Here is a 16,930-nt window from a genome sequence, read left to right on the forward strand (position 1 = left end):
GATAAATGGTAGCCAGAAAGACAAATTGTGACCAGCTTTTTGATCTCCCCTTAAATAGGAAGAGGCATTTACAAATTTGCTTGGTGCTTCTTTTTCTGTCTGTGCGACAATAGTTTTCCTTGTTCTCCGACAGACGTGGAATAGAGGAGAACATTACAAAAGAGCTTGTTTGACTTCCTGAACTCTTAGAAAAAACAAAATATTAATAAATTTACATACAATCATAGTGAACGCGCCTAGCAGTACAAAAACGCTATTCCCGGGTTTCCCAAACTTTTTCTATCGCGACACCCTAAAAATGTTAACTTTATCCTCGGCACCCCTAACTAATATTTTAAATAAATATTTGATAAAAACTTTTTACGCAAAAAATATCAACAATAAAAAATTTTTTCGAAAAATTAGTTATATGATAACCCAGTGAGAATCCATATGCCGGAATTCTTAATCAATCAAAATAATCCTTTTATAATATTTACAAATACAGTTCCTGACAAAAAAAATTGGATTTGTAATAAATCGAATTTTTTTAAAAATAAATTATAATTTAATTTTCTTACATCATTCTTGGCAAAATTAGAATTATTTTTTTAATTTTTAAAATTATTTTTGGTTTTTAGAATTTAATTTTAAAGCAGAATTTAAAATTTTCCGGACAAAATAATTGGATTTGGACAAAAAAATTGGATTTTCGTATAAATGAAGCGTAATTCAAAAATCCATTTATCTGATAATTCTAATTTTGCCAAGAATGATGTAAGAAAATTAAATTATAATTTATTTTTAAAAAAAGTCGATTTATTACAAATCCAATTTTTTTTGTCAGGCACTGTACTAATTGCCATCATTTTTGTTTTATGACGGTAGTCTGAGATTGGTGATTTTAGAGATATCAGGCACATGCCATGTTTTGAAATAGATAATTATACATAAAATGTATTAATTGATTCTGAGTATTCTATTTGTCCTGTCAGATGATATCTTCAGATTACGTTTAAACGAACTTGTTCCAGTCAAGATTGCAATGCATTACTTCTTCAGGCAGACAGAGTCTGGATTCAGATAAAGAACGATGCTTTCGACCATCTTAAATGAGGATTTGTTGACGGTTGGGGTACAACTGAATTCGGCGGACGACCTAGACAACCTCAAAGATATTGCACGCAACAGAAAATCCTGGTAGAGACTAACGGAGTGAATCTTACGGAACAGGGCACAGAGGAGTAATAATAAGTCATAATATGTCGCGAGCCGAGCAAAGTCGCTTGATCTTAAACGGTATAAAATTAACTTATTTTGTAGATTTAAAAATGAAAACAATGATTTTTCTTGGTTAATGTCTGTAATAGACGTATATTCGAAATATGCGTTTACAAGGAATCTTCAAAATAAAAGTAGAGTAGAGGTGGCGAATAATCTGAATGATATTTTTATGGATTTTGGTCCCTGCAAGTTTCTCCAATCAGACAACGGAACAGAATTCAAAAATTTTCATGTGACAAAAGTATGTGAAGAGTTTTGTGTTCGACAAATACATGGAAGACCAAACAATCCCCAGAGTCAGGGAATTGTTGAACGATTTAATCAGACGGTCACAAGGAGCCTTTCAAAAATTATGAGTTTGGATGACACCAAAGAGTGGGTAAAACACATAAGAAAGACTGTGTTTTTGTACAATCAAACACCTCATTCATCTACAGGTGAATTATTTATCTTAAATTTTTTGCAGGCGTTAGCCCCTTTGAGAGATATCGTGGAATTCCTGGATTCAATACTGTTTCAGGAAATTCTGATGTAGAGGCAGCTGAACTTCAATACACTCCCGAAACTAACAGTAAATGTTTTTATGGATTCTCCATATTATAAGAGAATGAACAGGAAGATGGGAGTGCATGTGTCTAAATATGAATTAAACATTGGAGACATTGTATTTATTTTATAATTACTTAAAAGGTTCGCATTCAAAAAGATTATGGGACGAATCCTTCCTTGAGATTAACCAGGTTTGAACATCCATACGGGGATCCATTCACTATTGTTGCAAAATTGTCTAACAATTTTGTCAATGTGGAAAATAGTGATGGATCAGTAATGAAAGTACATGCCAAACGACTCAAGAAGTTAGATAACAGTCAGAAATAATAATTGTCCTTGATCTATCAAGTTATTTTGACATTGATTGACATTGAGTAAATTTGATTGGTCGCTTGTTTAAAAATTTGACTTTGGTACGAATCATTGGACATTGCTTCGCAAGTTAAATTCACTTTGATTTTTAAAGTGGAATTTACATTTTCTTGATTTTGGTTTTATGCAGTCAACGTCACTCTCGGCCATTATGGGAATATATATTTACTAAAATTCCAAATAAAAAATGAGATCGGCAAATCTAATCCCATTTATCAAAAACAGAGGATAATTTGAATATAATTAATTAGCAGCAGAGGATAAGATGGAATGGCAATTCCCACGCAAGATGGCTATTGATATGCGTTGGAAAAGCCATGTCCGTTCCCGATGATCATTTCTTCTTCTGCTTGCCAAATCCCCCAGTTTAATAAGGAATTTTTTAGTTCTGGGGCCGAGGACTCCCGATGTCTCCCTTTCGTGTGACATCACAAAAAAGTATATAAACAGAAATCAACTTAGGAAAATAATCATATAATGGTTATTATCTAGATTAACAGATAGACTATACTCCTTCTATTCCTCTCACTGTCCACGGCAACGGACCTCTCTGTCTACGAAGAAACACCCGTGGGGACATTCATTGGCAACTACTGTCTTCTCTCAAAGATTTCATGCAGATTATACACCTCCCTCAGTTTTGACAAGGACATGTTATCTATTGACTTATCGGGGGATATTAAGGTTGTCATTTCTGAAGACTCACTGCTTAGGTGATACAGAGAATTGACTCCGATAGCATCCCGGGCAGAATCATCAACATCAACCTCACTCTCAAAAAAGTCTCATTGGCGACTATCTACGATATTATTAAACTGAAGGTCATAGACATTAACGACAATCCCCCAAAATTCCCGAATGCTGGACGGACTATTATGCTTCCCTCAATTTGCCCAGGATTTATTCTCCACTTGCCTAAGGCTGAGGACAGAGACTTGGGGATCAACGCCATTCAACGGTATGAGTTGTTGGGAAGAGGACCTTTCTCACTCACGGAAAATAGGTCGTCCCCAGTCCTCATATCTCACTCCGCCAACGCTCAAAAGTCGGTCAAACTTCGACTATTGGTATTTGACGATCAAAAAATCGTTTTTTGGTCATTTATGGACGTTTTTATCACCTTTGGCGACTCCTACAAAGCCACGACTCAGTTCTACGACGTGGTCCTCAGTCACTCGGCCAATAAAGTGACCCCAATACTCAATGTAGGGCCCACTAAGGACTACATACAGTACATTTACAAATTAGAGGGGAACAAATACTCTATTGACACATATGGAACAATAATAAAGAATGATGATGAAAAAATAGTCAAAGATCAGCTAAATGTGTTAGTGGATAACACAAGGGGGGAAATTAAGTCCTATCAAGTGCAGATTGAGACTGTTGAACGAAAAAACTTGTCATTAAAATGGACTAATCAGACAAGCAAGATTTTCAACGTGCTAAGGAACACTTCCTTTATTGCTCAGTTGTGTATAAGGTGTCATGAAAATGATTTAAACGTGGAATGCAAAACCAATACTAAAAGTGTCGTTCTGGTAAGAGTTAAAAGCAACGTGTTTAATCTAACACTCGTGGATTATTCAAATGTCATTCCCAAAATATACGTGTACGTGTATTGCACGTGGGTAGAGAATATCACAAGATATAGTATGTCGCGAGCGCAGCGCGCGACCGAGCGCTAGACGCGACTTTGACACCTAACAAGCCTATCATCAACAAATATATTTATTAAATTATTTAAAATTTTAACATGATTTAAAATTAAAATTGAAATAACTTAAGTTTTCCATTGAATCCCATAAAATAATTTATAAGTAGACCTTAATAGAAAAAGTAAAATCAATGAATACTGAACGCTAATTTGGTTTAGGTTGTGAGGGGGGTAATAATTTGACAGATCTCATTGCTATTTTTTCGTTTTAATCTCTAAAATTAGGTCTTCTAATCAAAAATGAACTGTGCAGACAGGCTTGCTCCTTCAGAAGATTCTTGTTTTGACATTTTTATAAATTATGAAGCATTTAGATTTTTTCTCATTATTCTAAAATATCAATTATAAATTTTAAAATATTATTTTTATTTATGAAATCGGTTTTAAAGCTCATTCTGCTTTGGCATCGATTTTAATTTTTGTTATCGAATATATTTAATCCCAAATACAAGCCTGGGTATTTGTCAATTTATAGATTTTTTGGTTGATCGGATCTAGAAATTGAGTGGTCGCTCGCTGCGCTCGCGACATAGTACATGGTACCCACATGAGGAAACGTCGACAGACATTGTTCAAGTTTGAATTATTTTATTCAAATAGATATTTCCCAAAGATGACCAAGTACCTCAATTATTGAGAATTTATGAAGACATGCCTTTAGCCACCATTGCCTTGTTGGGAGTGGATAATGCGTTTGAAATAGAAACAAATGACTACTTTTATTGCCATCAAGTGTTTCGCAAAGAAAATAAGTTGGGTGCTTCAAAGTCGGGTCGCGGAAAATTTTCGACAGGGAAAAACTGGACAGCCTCACTATAGGTTTTCTCTTTTTGAACAAAACGATCAATCCTTTGACAATCAGAATACTGGACTTGAATGAATATCCCCCCGTCTTCAGAAATAAAAGCTGTGGCATTTCGATCAAGTTGGATACTCCGTCGGAACTTGAGTTGGCGAGAGTGTTGGCAGAAGATGAGGACATAGGACCCGACAGGGACATATGGTATAGAATGATGTCTGTGGAGAATATGAGTGATTACAACAAAAGCCACGGGATGTTCTCCATTGATTTGAGTACTGGGCGACTGAGAACAAACAAAAAAATAAACAGGACGGGGTATTTCCTCGTGAACCTCCGAGCCTCTGACTCAGGACCCCAGAATTTGTTTGCGGATTTACACTGTCTCGTCCAAGTCGTTGATCTTTCTTCCGTTTTTGTGTATTCCTACAAAGGAAGTGTACTGGGACTATCTTCGACCATCGAATCGTCGAACATTCAAGTGGGAGATGTTTTCCTACAAAATTCACGTTTCACATATGAATTCACTTTTTTGTCGTTAATGACACGAATGGACATTTCCGATGTGACCCCGATTCTGGGAATGTGACTTTGGTTAAGCAAATGTCTCCTGGCGACTATTTGAGGTTGACCATCAAAGCTGTTTTCCGTGCCAATCCCTCCTTGTGGACGCTGTACTCCGTAGATTTGTTCTTACGGAATCCAATGGTGAGCGGATTGAGTGCCACTTTCCTGTCAGTTCTTGTCGTAGTTTTGATAATTTGTGTCGGGTTAGTGTGCTTGGGGGTCTATCTGTATCGAAAGCACAGATCACCTCGAAAAATAGAGGTGAAATTTACATCTACCCTATAACGACACACCGAGTAATTATAACTAATTATTTTTATTATGTGTAATTTATGGATTTGTAGTCCGATTATAACAGTGGTATTTGCTGGTGAGAATATCCAAAGTTGTGCTTAAAAAATCCAGGACTTTGAATACACGAAAATAGCATAAATTCAATTAGTTTATGAGTCTGTAATTTCTTGCATTGACAGACAGTATTCGCATGTCTTTTAACCTTATAAATTCGGTTCTACATGAAATGACAAGCCAAAAATACAAAGATTTAATAAAGAATATGATTGTTTTTATTGATTAAAGCAAAGATGAAAAACGAATTTTTGATATGCGAAAAGTCTTTTTCTAACGAGGCTATGAAGCCTTCTATAAGTTAGCAATTAAGAAAAGTTCATTTTTATATTTTATGAAAATATAGGTTCATCCAAATAAATCCAACCAGCCGCTTGCGTTTTTCAAAACTGGATCCATTAATTGTTCTTTTCCAGAAATCGTGAGTGTTTTTATTTTATAATTTTCCTTAAAACGTGAAATCCGCGGGTGAGATGTGTTGAAATTTTCAATATAAAATCGCTGAGATATTTTAAGTGCCATTTCGCGTATCATTTCATTAGTTATGGTGTGATCACAAAACATCCATTTGTTTTGTGATTAAATAAATATTTCTTTATTCCAACCTTATGAATGGAAAAACAACCTCCTCATGGATTAAGTTGAGAGGAATATGGTGTATCAAATCTTCGTATAGAATGTTCTCTTTCTTTATGCATTGGAGCATTATTCATATAAATAATTTCATCTCCAGCTAAATTGTTATATAATGTCATAAAATTTATAAAATTCATAAATTTAACACTGTTATCCGTATGTCTAATCGTAGCATCCCTTTTACTTCCACGTTTACCAACATACGTATTTCCACTTTTTACAATGGTTATAGCTGTTGTTCTCTTTACACTAAGATCATACCCACTTCATCTTTATTTATAAAATCTCTTCTCGTAGTTTCTGATATTCTTGAATTATAGGGTTTCTCGAGCTTTAACGTCGAAAGCGCAAGCATTAGTGTTGACACATCAATTATTAATGTTGACACATCAATTATTAATGTTGACACTTCAAGCGTTAGTGTTAATTCTCGCATATATAAGTAAGAATTAACGTTTTTCGCGAAATTCTGTTTTGGAGAGCTATATGTCGACAAAAAAAAATACTATATTTTTTCGACGTTGAAGCTCGGAAAACCCTATATGTTTGACATAAAATTGATTTCAAAAAGACAAATCAAGAAATATAAAATAAATGTGAAATCGGCAAAATATAAAAATGTCATAATTGAGTGTCGCATAATCAAAATGTAATGTAGTATTGTTAAAATTGATATAAAAAATGTAGGAATTGAATACCGCATTATTGTAAAATCTGATGTAAAAATGTCAAAATGGAATATCGCATACTCAATATTGGATATCGCAAAGTAATAGATATAAAAAATGTCAGAATTGAATTAAAATGGTATAGTAACGATCGAAATGAGTATTAGATTAATTAGTCAAGCCGATCGATGACGGCAGCAGTAAACTGCGAACAAGTACTAGAGCCTCCCAAGTCGTTGGTAAGAGCCTAAGGTGTAAAAAAGCAAAGAAACCGAGGCATCCTGAATGGCACGGAAGCAGGCCCGTTCGATCCGGTCTGCGTGGTCGGGAAGGTTGAGATATCGGAGCATCATGCAACTACTGAGGAGAAGAGCAGTGGGATTGGCCAAGTCACGTCCTGCAATGTCGGGAGCAGTTCCATGCACTGACTCGAATATGGCCCCATCTTCGCCAATGTTGCCACTGGGAGTGACCCCCAGTCCACCGATAAGACCCGCACACAAGTCACTGCAGTAATTAAATTGAACAACCTAAGAATATCCCCGTACAAATTGGGCATGAGCAGCAAATCAAAGTTGGAAGGATTCTGGACCATCTACAGTAGGAAAGGAGAAGTACATTTAGACAGACTTTGTCGAGGTAGATCTCGCTGAAGGGAACGTCTGGGTTGTCGGCGGCTGCCCTGCGACAACACTTGAGGAAGAGCCCGTCAGACATTCGCCTAGGAGTGAATAGTCAAAACAAACATTATATTGGCCTTGTGGACTGCTGTCACTCCACTGCGGTTGTTCTCTCGGGCATATTTGAAAGCAAAATCTGCCACCCGACGAGAGGCGGACTCAGTAATGAGTTTGATGCTCTGAACAACCCCCGGAGTGACGACGTGTTCTATTCCACTATATTCCCCCTCCGTGTTTTCACGGATAGTGACAATATCCACGTTCTCATACGCCGTCTTGTACCCGGCCAACGACCTGCAGGGTCTCACATTAGCATATAAATTGAATGTCCTACGATTCCTCTCAATACACCCACTTGCGGAGGAGCAGGTTGAGGGACTTGTGACCCTTCCCAATGGGCGTGGCCAGTGGACCCTTCAGTCCCACCTTCGTCCTGGTCATCGACTCGACGCACTCCTTGGGAATGTTGTACGATCCATCAATGGATTGGACGGGGGTCACGGCCACAGTCTCCCATTCGATGGGGGCCTGTCTCCTCAGAGGTGATCAACCTGTGCCGCCGAGAATATCTTTTGGACTGACGCGGATATTTCAGGGCCGATTCCGTCCCCAGGGATGAGAGTGACCGTCCGGAGTGCCTGCAATATTTGACTATGTACATACTCCACGAAACATTACTTTTATCTTGATTTTATTAGAAAATAACAATACAATATATTTAGTGTTGTACTGAGAAAATGTTTAGGCAATTGTAGACATGTTCAGTATGGACACCTCACTTGCATCCCAATCTGCAATTTGTACATTTTCTAAGTCATTCAAGAACAGTTTCAGATTAAAATCAGAGTTCGATCTTGCCAGTTGAGTGAAATGTCCTTACTCCCCACCTCAAATTCCACTTAAGAATGATGTCTTCTTAATCAATTAACATGAGAAAACTCCGCAAACTAAATTTCTAATTAAAAAGTTTTTTAGACAAAGAAGTGGAGAAAATATCCTAATCATTGATATCTGGAAGAAAAGTCAATTTCTTGAGCTTAATATTCCTCATTTGTATGTGAGATGGATTCGATCAACATACAACTGTCGGGGCTTCCCTTCGTCCCCCCTGCAATTGTACGCTTTCTCTTTACTTCAGGCTGCCAGTTCAAACCCGAAATTGGGACAGAATTGGGTCCTCAAATGGCTGTACTCGTTTGCCTTAATATCTGCAAAAAGAGCGTAGTTACACAGACTCTCATATAGCCCTCAAACACTCTTCCTTCTTAATAGCTCAAAGTTAGAAAAGAATAAGGCCATTTTATCGACAAGATAGTAAAACGAGAAGCACGGCTCCTCCTCCCTACACATCAGCAACGGATCCTTCTTGATCTTAAAGCTAATAAAGGTCTATGACCGGTTTTCAACACAGTAGACTCGTTTGTAAGAGTCAGTCCGACAGAAATAAGCAACATTATAATGAAGTCTGAGGGCAACGTTAGAAGTCTGAGGGCTTATTCATTTTATATCTGTCTAGAACTAAAAAGATATGATTGCCTTTTCAAGATAAGATAGTTCAGTATTAGAAATTTTTTTTTGTAAGCAGTAATTGAGGGCAACAACACGCATTTCTAAACACGTTCCAACTTTTCGGGGTGGGGTTACATAGTGAGCTACTCTGCAGAGGGAGGGGGGCCATTTTCTATTGGACTTGCACGAATACTTGCTATTTCTGTCCATATTACAACAAGCTAGTATTGAAAATAATTTATTAAACTAAATAATAATAACTAGGCAACCTCATGTCAACTGGTCAGTCACTCTCATCTACCACAACCTACTCGGTCGACACATTGGTGGGGAATTGGGTGGAGGACAGGAGGGACGAGCACTACAGAAGGCGACAACCCCTATCTAATGTAATGTGTATAAACATTGCAGTACGACCACTACTATGAGACCACCTACGCGAGGGACTACAATTATTAACATAATAAAGGAGTAACACGAGAATAAATAATTATACTAATACTGAAGAGGGGGAGAGGAGACCTTGGCATCCACGGTTCCTCTTTCTTGCAGAAGATATCCCAGCAAGCATTGATGACATTGTCGACGACCATGTTGTTCACATTGTAGGCAATGAGTTTGAAGATGAAGAAATCGTCATTCTTCATGTAGTCATTTACGAACAGACAGAGAAGGGAGGGATTCTGACTGACCTTTCGGATGTAGCTGCCGACATAGCAAGTCCTTTGTCGAAAAGATATGAAGTAATATAGCCAGTTGAGACAAGAATCGAATTTCGCTTAGTTTTCACTTCTTGGCACTCTAAAATGGAGTTTTTTTGTGTTCCCAAACAGTGCGTAAGTCTGTGATACAAATGTGCCTCTTTATCCAGGCATCTGAACGTATTGCTAAATGAGAGGCCATTTGTCCTCTACAGGAATAAAGGCATTTTTTGCGTCGCCTTCCAATAATCCAAATGTTTTCCACAATAAATTTTTAAAAATAAGACATTGGACCATCTCCTGAGAAAAAAGACGACTTTGTTTCGTTAGTGTTTTAAAAGGAGCTATCCCAATGGGAATCTGGATGCCTATCCACTACATTACGTTGAATTGCAAGACCTAGCTTAGGATCACCATCTGGAGGGTACAAAAAACCTCATCAATTGAGTGAATTTATATAGGAAACCAAAATTTTTTAAGAGTGTTCATGACTAGTGCAGGCATATCTCCATAAAGAACAAGGTTTAAAGAGAGAGTCGTGCAGTTATATTCGACAAAAAGCTGCGGTATTCTAAAGCTCCCATTGGAATATCAAGTTTTTTAGTCTCAGTTGAGCGAGCAATGACACAGCCATTATTGTTGGAAAGAATTATAAGAGGCGATGAAATTTTCCTGGTGAATTATGCAATAATATTCAATGGATAAAAATTATTTTCAGCTCTCCATTGTCTCATAGGATAGAAGCACCTCCATTTGTTGACACAGAAATTAACTTCGAAGGATCAGACTTGTTTCTTCGAGAGCTCGACAAAGTGCTTGAAATATGTCCACTCCTTTTCCAGATAGGTGAAGTGACGATAATGACAAAAATTCTTCATATTAAAATTCGGTAAAACTACTCTAACAAAACAACTAGTTGTTCCGTATTGGTTATATCTTTGGAACAATCCAGAGCCAAAGAAACAACAAACAAATTCTTTTGCAGCACGAATAATAATTTACTTCAACATAGAGTCGAATTTGGAAGAAATCTGCAGACAATGTCGTTCGATACGTTTTTAATGTGTTTCGCGTCGCATAGAATATACGCGTAATGTAGAAGTAATTTTACAATGGGATGCTGATCTTCCTGTAATCTTTAAATTCAATTTTTTTCGATTCATTCTTAGTTTTGTAAAAGTATTCTTTTGATTAATGAGGAAAAACGTTGAGTTACTTTTTTTGAAGCACCGGATCTTGTCGATAATAAAAGTTCCGTGTTGTATAAATAGGTAATAACATTCCAAACAGTACTTTGTGGGTAATATCAGCAAACAAGAAGTCTCTCCATAACTTTTACCTCTTCGGTATGCCGTTATAACTAATTTTTTTTTGATATTTTAATTGTTATTTATAAATTAAAAAGGACGTGAAAAGATAGCTAAGCTAATTACTGGCCTTACGAGACACCCGGCCAGCCTCACTAATTGTTTGTTTTAGGTTCAGAAAATTTGCTTTTCTCGTCGACTTGATAATTTGAAAAATGAAATTGTATTTATAATAATCAGTATTTATTAATCAATTGTATTGAAATTACGTCTAATAAATCATTTAAAAATAAAAGAAGCTACCACAAGATAATCATTTATATCTTATTGCAAAAAAATCCATATTTTTTTGATAGTCACATTACTTTTTTACACACAAAATTTGACATTTTTCAATTTAACTGGAGTTTCAATGATATTTATTTGAAATTCATGAAAATAATTAATAGAAAATAGGTTAAAAAGAATACACGATTTTATTATAAAAGTTATAAAGGCTATCAAAAATACTAATCATTATAAAACATGTCAAATTAAAAGTCCCTCTGCAATTCTGCAAATAAGTGTTTTGGCGACACGGCCTTTTATACCATTTACAAGTCAATGTTGCAGCTGAGAACATCATTTTTGCAATCTGGAAATTAAATTTGCAGTCAAGAATGTCAAAAATCATTTCTTACTTGCAGAAATGAGTTTACTGACCGCAAATTAAATTTCGTACATGCAAAATAGAGTTGTAAATGGTATAGATCTGGAATAATTAAACGGGATGTTTCTGATTTATAGTTTTCTTCAAATAGTTGGCATATTTTTTGCTCAATTATCTCTATCTGTGGTTTTTCCACAAAATATACTAGAAATGTCCAATCACTTGTATCCCATTTATAAAGATAAACTTAGATTTGCCTGCCTGGGGACAGAAGAAATAATTGTTGCTATTTTGAAATTAATTGTCATTCTATGTTTACATTAGTTTTGTTCCATTGCTAGGGTCTTTTCTGATATTAGGGGTATTACAATTAAAAGTTAATCGTCATAGAAACGGGATTTAATGGGTACGAATGAATTTCAGAAAGCATTTTACGATAAACTAACGCGGCTTGTTTTTCGTTTAATTTATCAAAGATATGAGACTATCGAACTCCTTAACCGATACAATATCGAGAGAAAGACAAGTTATAATCAAAATAGTACTTTTATTGACACATGCCCAAATGAAATTTACAAAATAGGTCCAACTAACGATATGTAAATATATTTTAGTTATTTATTAGATTACATATTCTAGTTCCCGCAAACAAATTTGACAATATTCTGCTTGAAGAATTTCATCAAATAATTAAAGATTTGACCGTCGGAATTTATTGTTTCAGTCAAGTCCCAAATCTTACTTTGGAAACCAATGCTGACATGAGCAGTGAATGCAATATATCGCCGGTTTACAAAAAAACCAGAGTTGCTGAAATTGTGACTGAAGTGGACTACATGGTCAAGGCCCTTTGGCATGGGTCTTTTTTCCCAAAAGAAAAAAGACTCAAGTTTTCAGACACGTGGAGAAAAAAACTAGATGTCGACGAAAATGGTCAAATACAGACCAAAAGAGACATATTTAGCGAATTTGAAGCTTGGGGTATTAAGTAGCGATCACTGACAATAGGAATGATTGATATTTCCAAAAATGATCAAGATTACAAAAAGTTCAGAATTTTAAACAAGCCGTTAGACGATCAGGAAAAAGAAATTTTTCTAAAATACAAGGAGTCCTATTTGATGAAGCTATTCTTCAGAGTGTCTCATGTTGAAAGATATAAAGTATGGGTAAATAGTGACCATTCAAAGAATATACTCATGTTTGAGTCTATTTGGGACATTGAAAGCATTATTTTTGCTGATACAGAATTTATGAGTGATGATGAAATCCACATTGTCACAACAAGTCTCCAACAACATCAGAACATTATTAAAGACGGTTTGATATCTCAGGTTTCTATCTTTTTGGAATCATAGCATCGCATCAATTATTATTTGTATTTAACCAAATTTATTTCCTTTATGATTGACCTTCTAATAAGTCTTAAAAAGAATCTGAGAATACCTGTGCTTAATGCAATGAAATCAATACTCCCGGGTACTTGAATCCTCTTTTTTATTTTAGGAAGTATTCAAGATGAAACAGAAATTTTACCGTTGATATCTCGAAAAGAATTTTGTGATTTTCCTACGAATAAAGTTAAGACAGTACATCTTCATGGCGGTTCTTTCCATTAACTAATCAAATTAGGAATTAGTTTTGAAGTAGATTCTCCAGAATGTGTTCTTGATTCCTCAATTCTTTCCTCACTGGAAATTGACTCCAGTAACCAAAAAACCATCCAAATTGTTTATGTACAAAACAAACCGTACAATTTGTTGTTAACAAAGATATTATGTTGTCTCGTTTCCTACTGAACCGTTTAAATACCAACTCTCTAAAAGTCCAAAATGGTTTGAAGATTTCATGAACATCACACAAAAAATGAATTGGACTAATCTTAAACACTCTGACTCACAAATCCAAGACTACTTTAAGAAGCATTATGGATCAAAGGGAGCCAGCATTCGAAAGGTGGTGAAATACATTTTTTAATGGTTTTAGAATCCGCAGGAAGGTCTTCGTTCTGCATGTTATCGAGGATCTACTTCTATTTTTAATGCATTGATTGGGGACGTTTCAATGTCATTTATAAACACAAAAGACAAATATGGATACTCCCTCATTCACTATGCTGTCCTCAATGATCAGTCAAACATATATCTTGGCATCGCAAACTTTGGAGGAGAGATCAATAATTCGTGTGGCTTTAATGCCAGCAGTTAAATAGTTCTTAAAATTTATTTTAGGACATTTTTTAACGGTTCATTTAGCGGCAAGAGTGGGAGCTTTATCTATATTTCAAATTATGATTTCTTCATCACCAAAATTGCTAGACTACGCGGACAGCAATGGATGGTTACCAATTCATTATGCTTCTGCATTCAATCACCCATCGATTATTCGCGTGATCAAAAAAAGAAGCAATATGCAACTAAATTGCTCAAAAAATATGTAAATTTAATTTTATGCAAGCTCGTTAGTTTGTTTCAATCTCCTATCCATGTTGCAGCAAAATACGGAGCACTAGACTCGATCAAATATCTATTGGATAGCGGAGTTGATTTCTTGACATGCGATTCAAACCAGGCTACGATAACCAGACTGGCAGCATTATCTCTTCATCCATCAGTCCTTAAATACCTAATTGAAAAGAACTTGAAAGGAATAAGTGTATGGGAGGAATTGGGAGGTATCTGTTTGTTGTGAAAATTATTTTTAGAAATGATACTTGAAAGTAATTCTCGAAAAAAAACTTTAAAGTGTCTGGAAATATTATGCGACAAAATAAAAAATGCAGGAGAATCAATATATAATTCAAGTTGTCTTTGAATACACTTAATTAGAATGTCTAATAAATTTGAGAATATTACTTGAAATGGACGAAGGTAGAGATGACGAAGAAGATTGTCTTATCTCTTCAATTGTGAATAAAATTTCCAACAAAATCGAAATATGCAAAGAACTAACTCATACAACCTTCATGAATTATTTTGTCTTGCTTTTATATTTTGACAACGATAAAATTATATTGACTGTCACCGAGACTCTTGCAAATGTATTACAAAAAGTAAAAAAAAAGTCAACCGGTTAAAATTTTTATTTTTATCATAAAAAGACTTGGAAAATTTTGTACTCCCTTTGCTCGGTCTTTTAATGAGAAAAAATGAGGATTTGTTAATGCAAACAATAATATCAATCGGATTTCTATCCGAGAATAATCACGACATTCAAATGAGATTCATCGAAGGAGGGATAACTCATAGATATCTTAAATTTCTTGAAGAGGGATCTAGTTATTTTTAAGTCTTTTTTAACTTCAGATGAATTAAGGATTGCAGTCTGTGACTCAACTTGTCTTCTATGCAACGGAAATGATACAGCTCAAAATGAATTTGTCACAAGAAATTTTATTTTGTAAATTTAAATTCTCTTTCTTGTAGAATTCTCAAAAAAATGATTAACGTCAATTGCGTCAACTTAAAGACTGCCACTTCTCGTGCAATTAGAAATACTGCAATAAAAAATCCAAGAATTCAAAAGTTATATATTGAGTATGGCTTCCATGAAGATGTCACAAATCTATTTCAAGTGATTAAATTTTAAAATACAAAGTTTTTGAATTTATCGGTTAAACAAGAAGCAGCCACTTGCCTAGAGGCACTGAGAGGAAATGTGGTTTTACAGAAAAAAAAGGTGGCAGAAGCGTTGGGTGTTTCAAGAATTACTGAACTTCTACTGAGTGTAGAAAGGCTTAAAATATTCGGTTTGTAAATAATTTATTAATTTAAGCATGTAAAAACATAATTGCTTTAACAACTGAGTGTTTTTACTGGCAGAAAAAAATTTGTGATTCAGAAATTTTAAACGTGTTAGTAATGATGATGAACTCTAATTCGTCACTTTGCATCAAAAAAATCATCATCAAAACACTTGGAATTCTTTGTTTAGGTTTTTCATGTGTTAAAGATAGTCCAGGTTTAGCACACAGGTCGCTCAGATCAGTACAAAATAAAATATCAACAGACGTTAATGTTCAGTTTTTACTCAGTTGCTTTTATCAATCGGAAAATTCTGATCTCAAAGTATTCTTTATTGTGGTCAGAGTCTGTTTTAGCTAAAGGCAGCAAACACACTTAGTTGTTTAAGTCTCAAAAATAGTAATTCAATTAGAATACTTTCGTTGGAAAAAAAGAAACTTATGTATAAAGAACTAATGCGTATATTCGACGAAGAGAGCACTGTAAGCTATCTGTGAATCTTCTTACTCTAAAGCAGCTTGTAAAACTACAAATAGGGAGCACACTTGTTAACTTTTGCTTCAATTCATATGAAGAAAAATATAACCTGTATTGTTGTGGAACATTGAAGAACGAAACATTTTATCAGCTTATGAATGATTCATCTCCTGAAATACAATCCGAAGCTGCTTTTCAGGCATTTATTCTTATTATAAGTTAAAAGGGCATAATTCTTTCCCGTCTTATGTCTGACGATGACAGAGTACGGTTCATTGCGAAATGTATCTCAGTTTTAATGGAAAACTTGTCTTCAAAAAACTCTAATCATGTTATTGTGGCAGGTATTTTTATATTTCTCACTATTTTATTCAGCAAGAAGAATTTCTAGTTTGCTGAATTCCGATTGCGGAATCGGATCTGCATTTGTTACTGCTGGTTTGGTCGAAACGTCTGTAAAACTACTAAAAAATACAAACCATGATGTTGCAGAAGCTCTTGCGACACTGATTGGATATTTGACATTCAATACTACAGCCTTCAGAATGCTGTTAACTGCTGTACGGTGCATTCCAAAAATATATTTTGATTTGATTCAAAATATTAATAAGGACGCCAAAATAAATTCTACTTTTGTTGAAACATTTCAAGATAATTTAATTTCTGGTCTACCCATATATAGGTTTAAATTATTTTATATTTCAAAGGAGACCAAAAAGTAGCATATACCCCAACAACAGGAAAATAGGTGACATGTACTCACTATGTCGATTTAGAATGGAGACGAGTTAGAACTGCAGTCGAAAATCAGCAAAGGCGAATTCGTTTTGGTCGATAACTAATAAAAGTTGTTTTAACAATAAGAAAAAATTTCTTTTTAAATAAATCCCTATTATTAGTTAACAAAAAAAAGATTACACTAAGTCTGGTAGTAATAAATAG

At 35.0% G+C, this 16,930-nt stretch overlaps 1 protein-coding gene across 1 annotated transcript; it reads left to right on the forward strand.

The window, feature by feature from the left end:
* Positions 1-9,849: 9,849 nt before the first annotated feature.
* LOC118761951 (ankyrin and armadillo repeat-containing protein-like) lies at positions 9,850-16,710 on the forward strand. Its single transcript, XM_036500151.1, has 9 exons — positions 9,850-9,854; positions 10,531-10,701; positions 12,394-12,749; positions 14,087-14,194; positions 14,227-14,442; positions 14,597-14,820; positions 15,366-15,520; positions 16,253-16,332; positions 16,364-16,710. The coding sequence occupies exons 1-9, from the start codon at positions 9,850-9,852 to the stop codon at positions 16,708-16,710; spliced, it is 1,662 nt and encodes a 553-aa protein (XP_036356044.1).
* The last annotated feature ends 220 nt before the right edge of the window (positions 16,711-16,930 follow it).

Source organism: Octopus sinensis, unplaced genomic scaffold (assembly GCF_006345805.1).
Source record: "Octopus sinensis unplaced genomic scaffold, ASM634580v1 Contig18757, whole genome shotgun sequence".
NCBI classification, from domain to species: domain Eukaryota; kingdom Metazoa; phylum Mollusca; class Cephalopoda; order Octopoda; family Octopodidae; genus Octopus; species Octopus sinensis.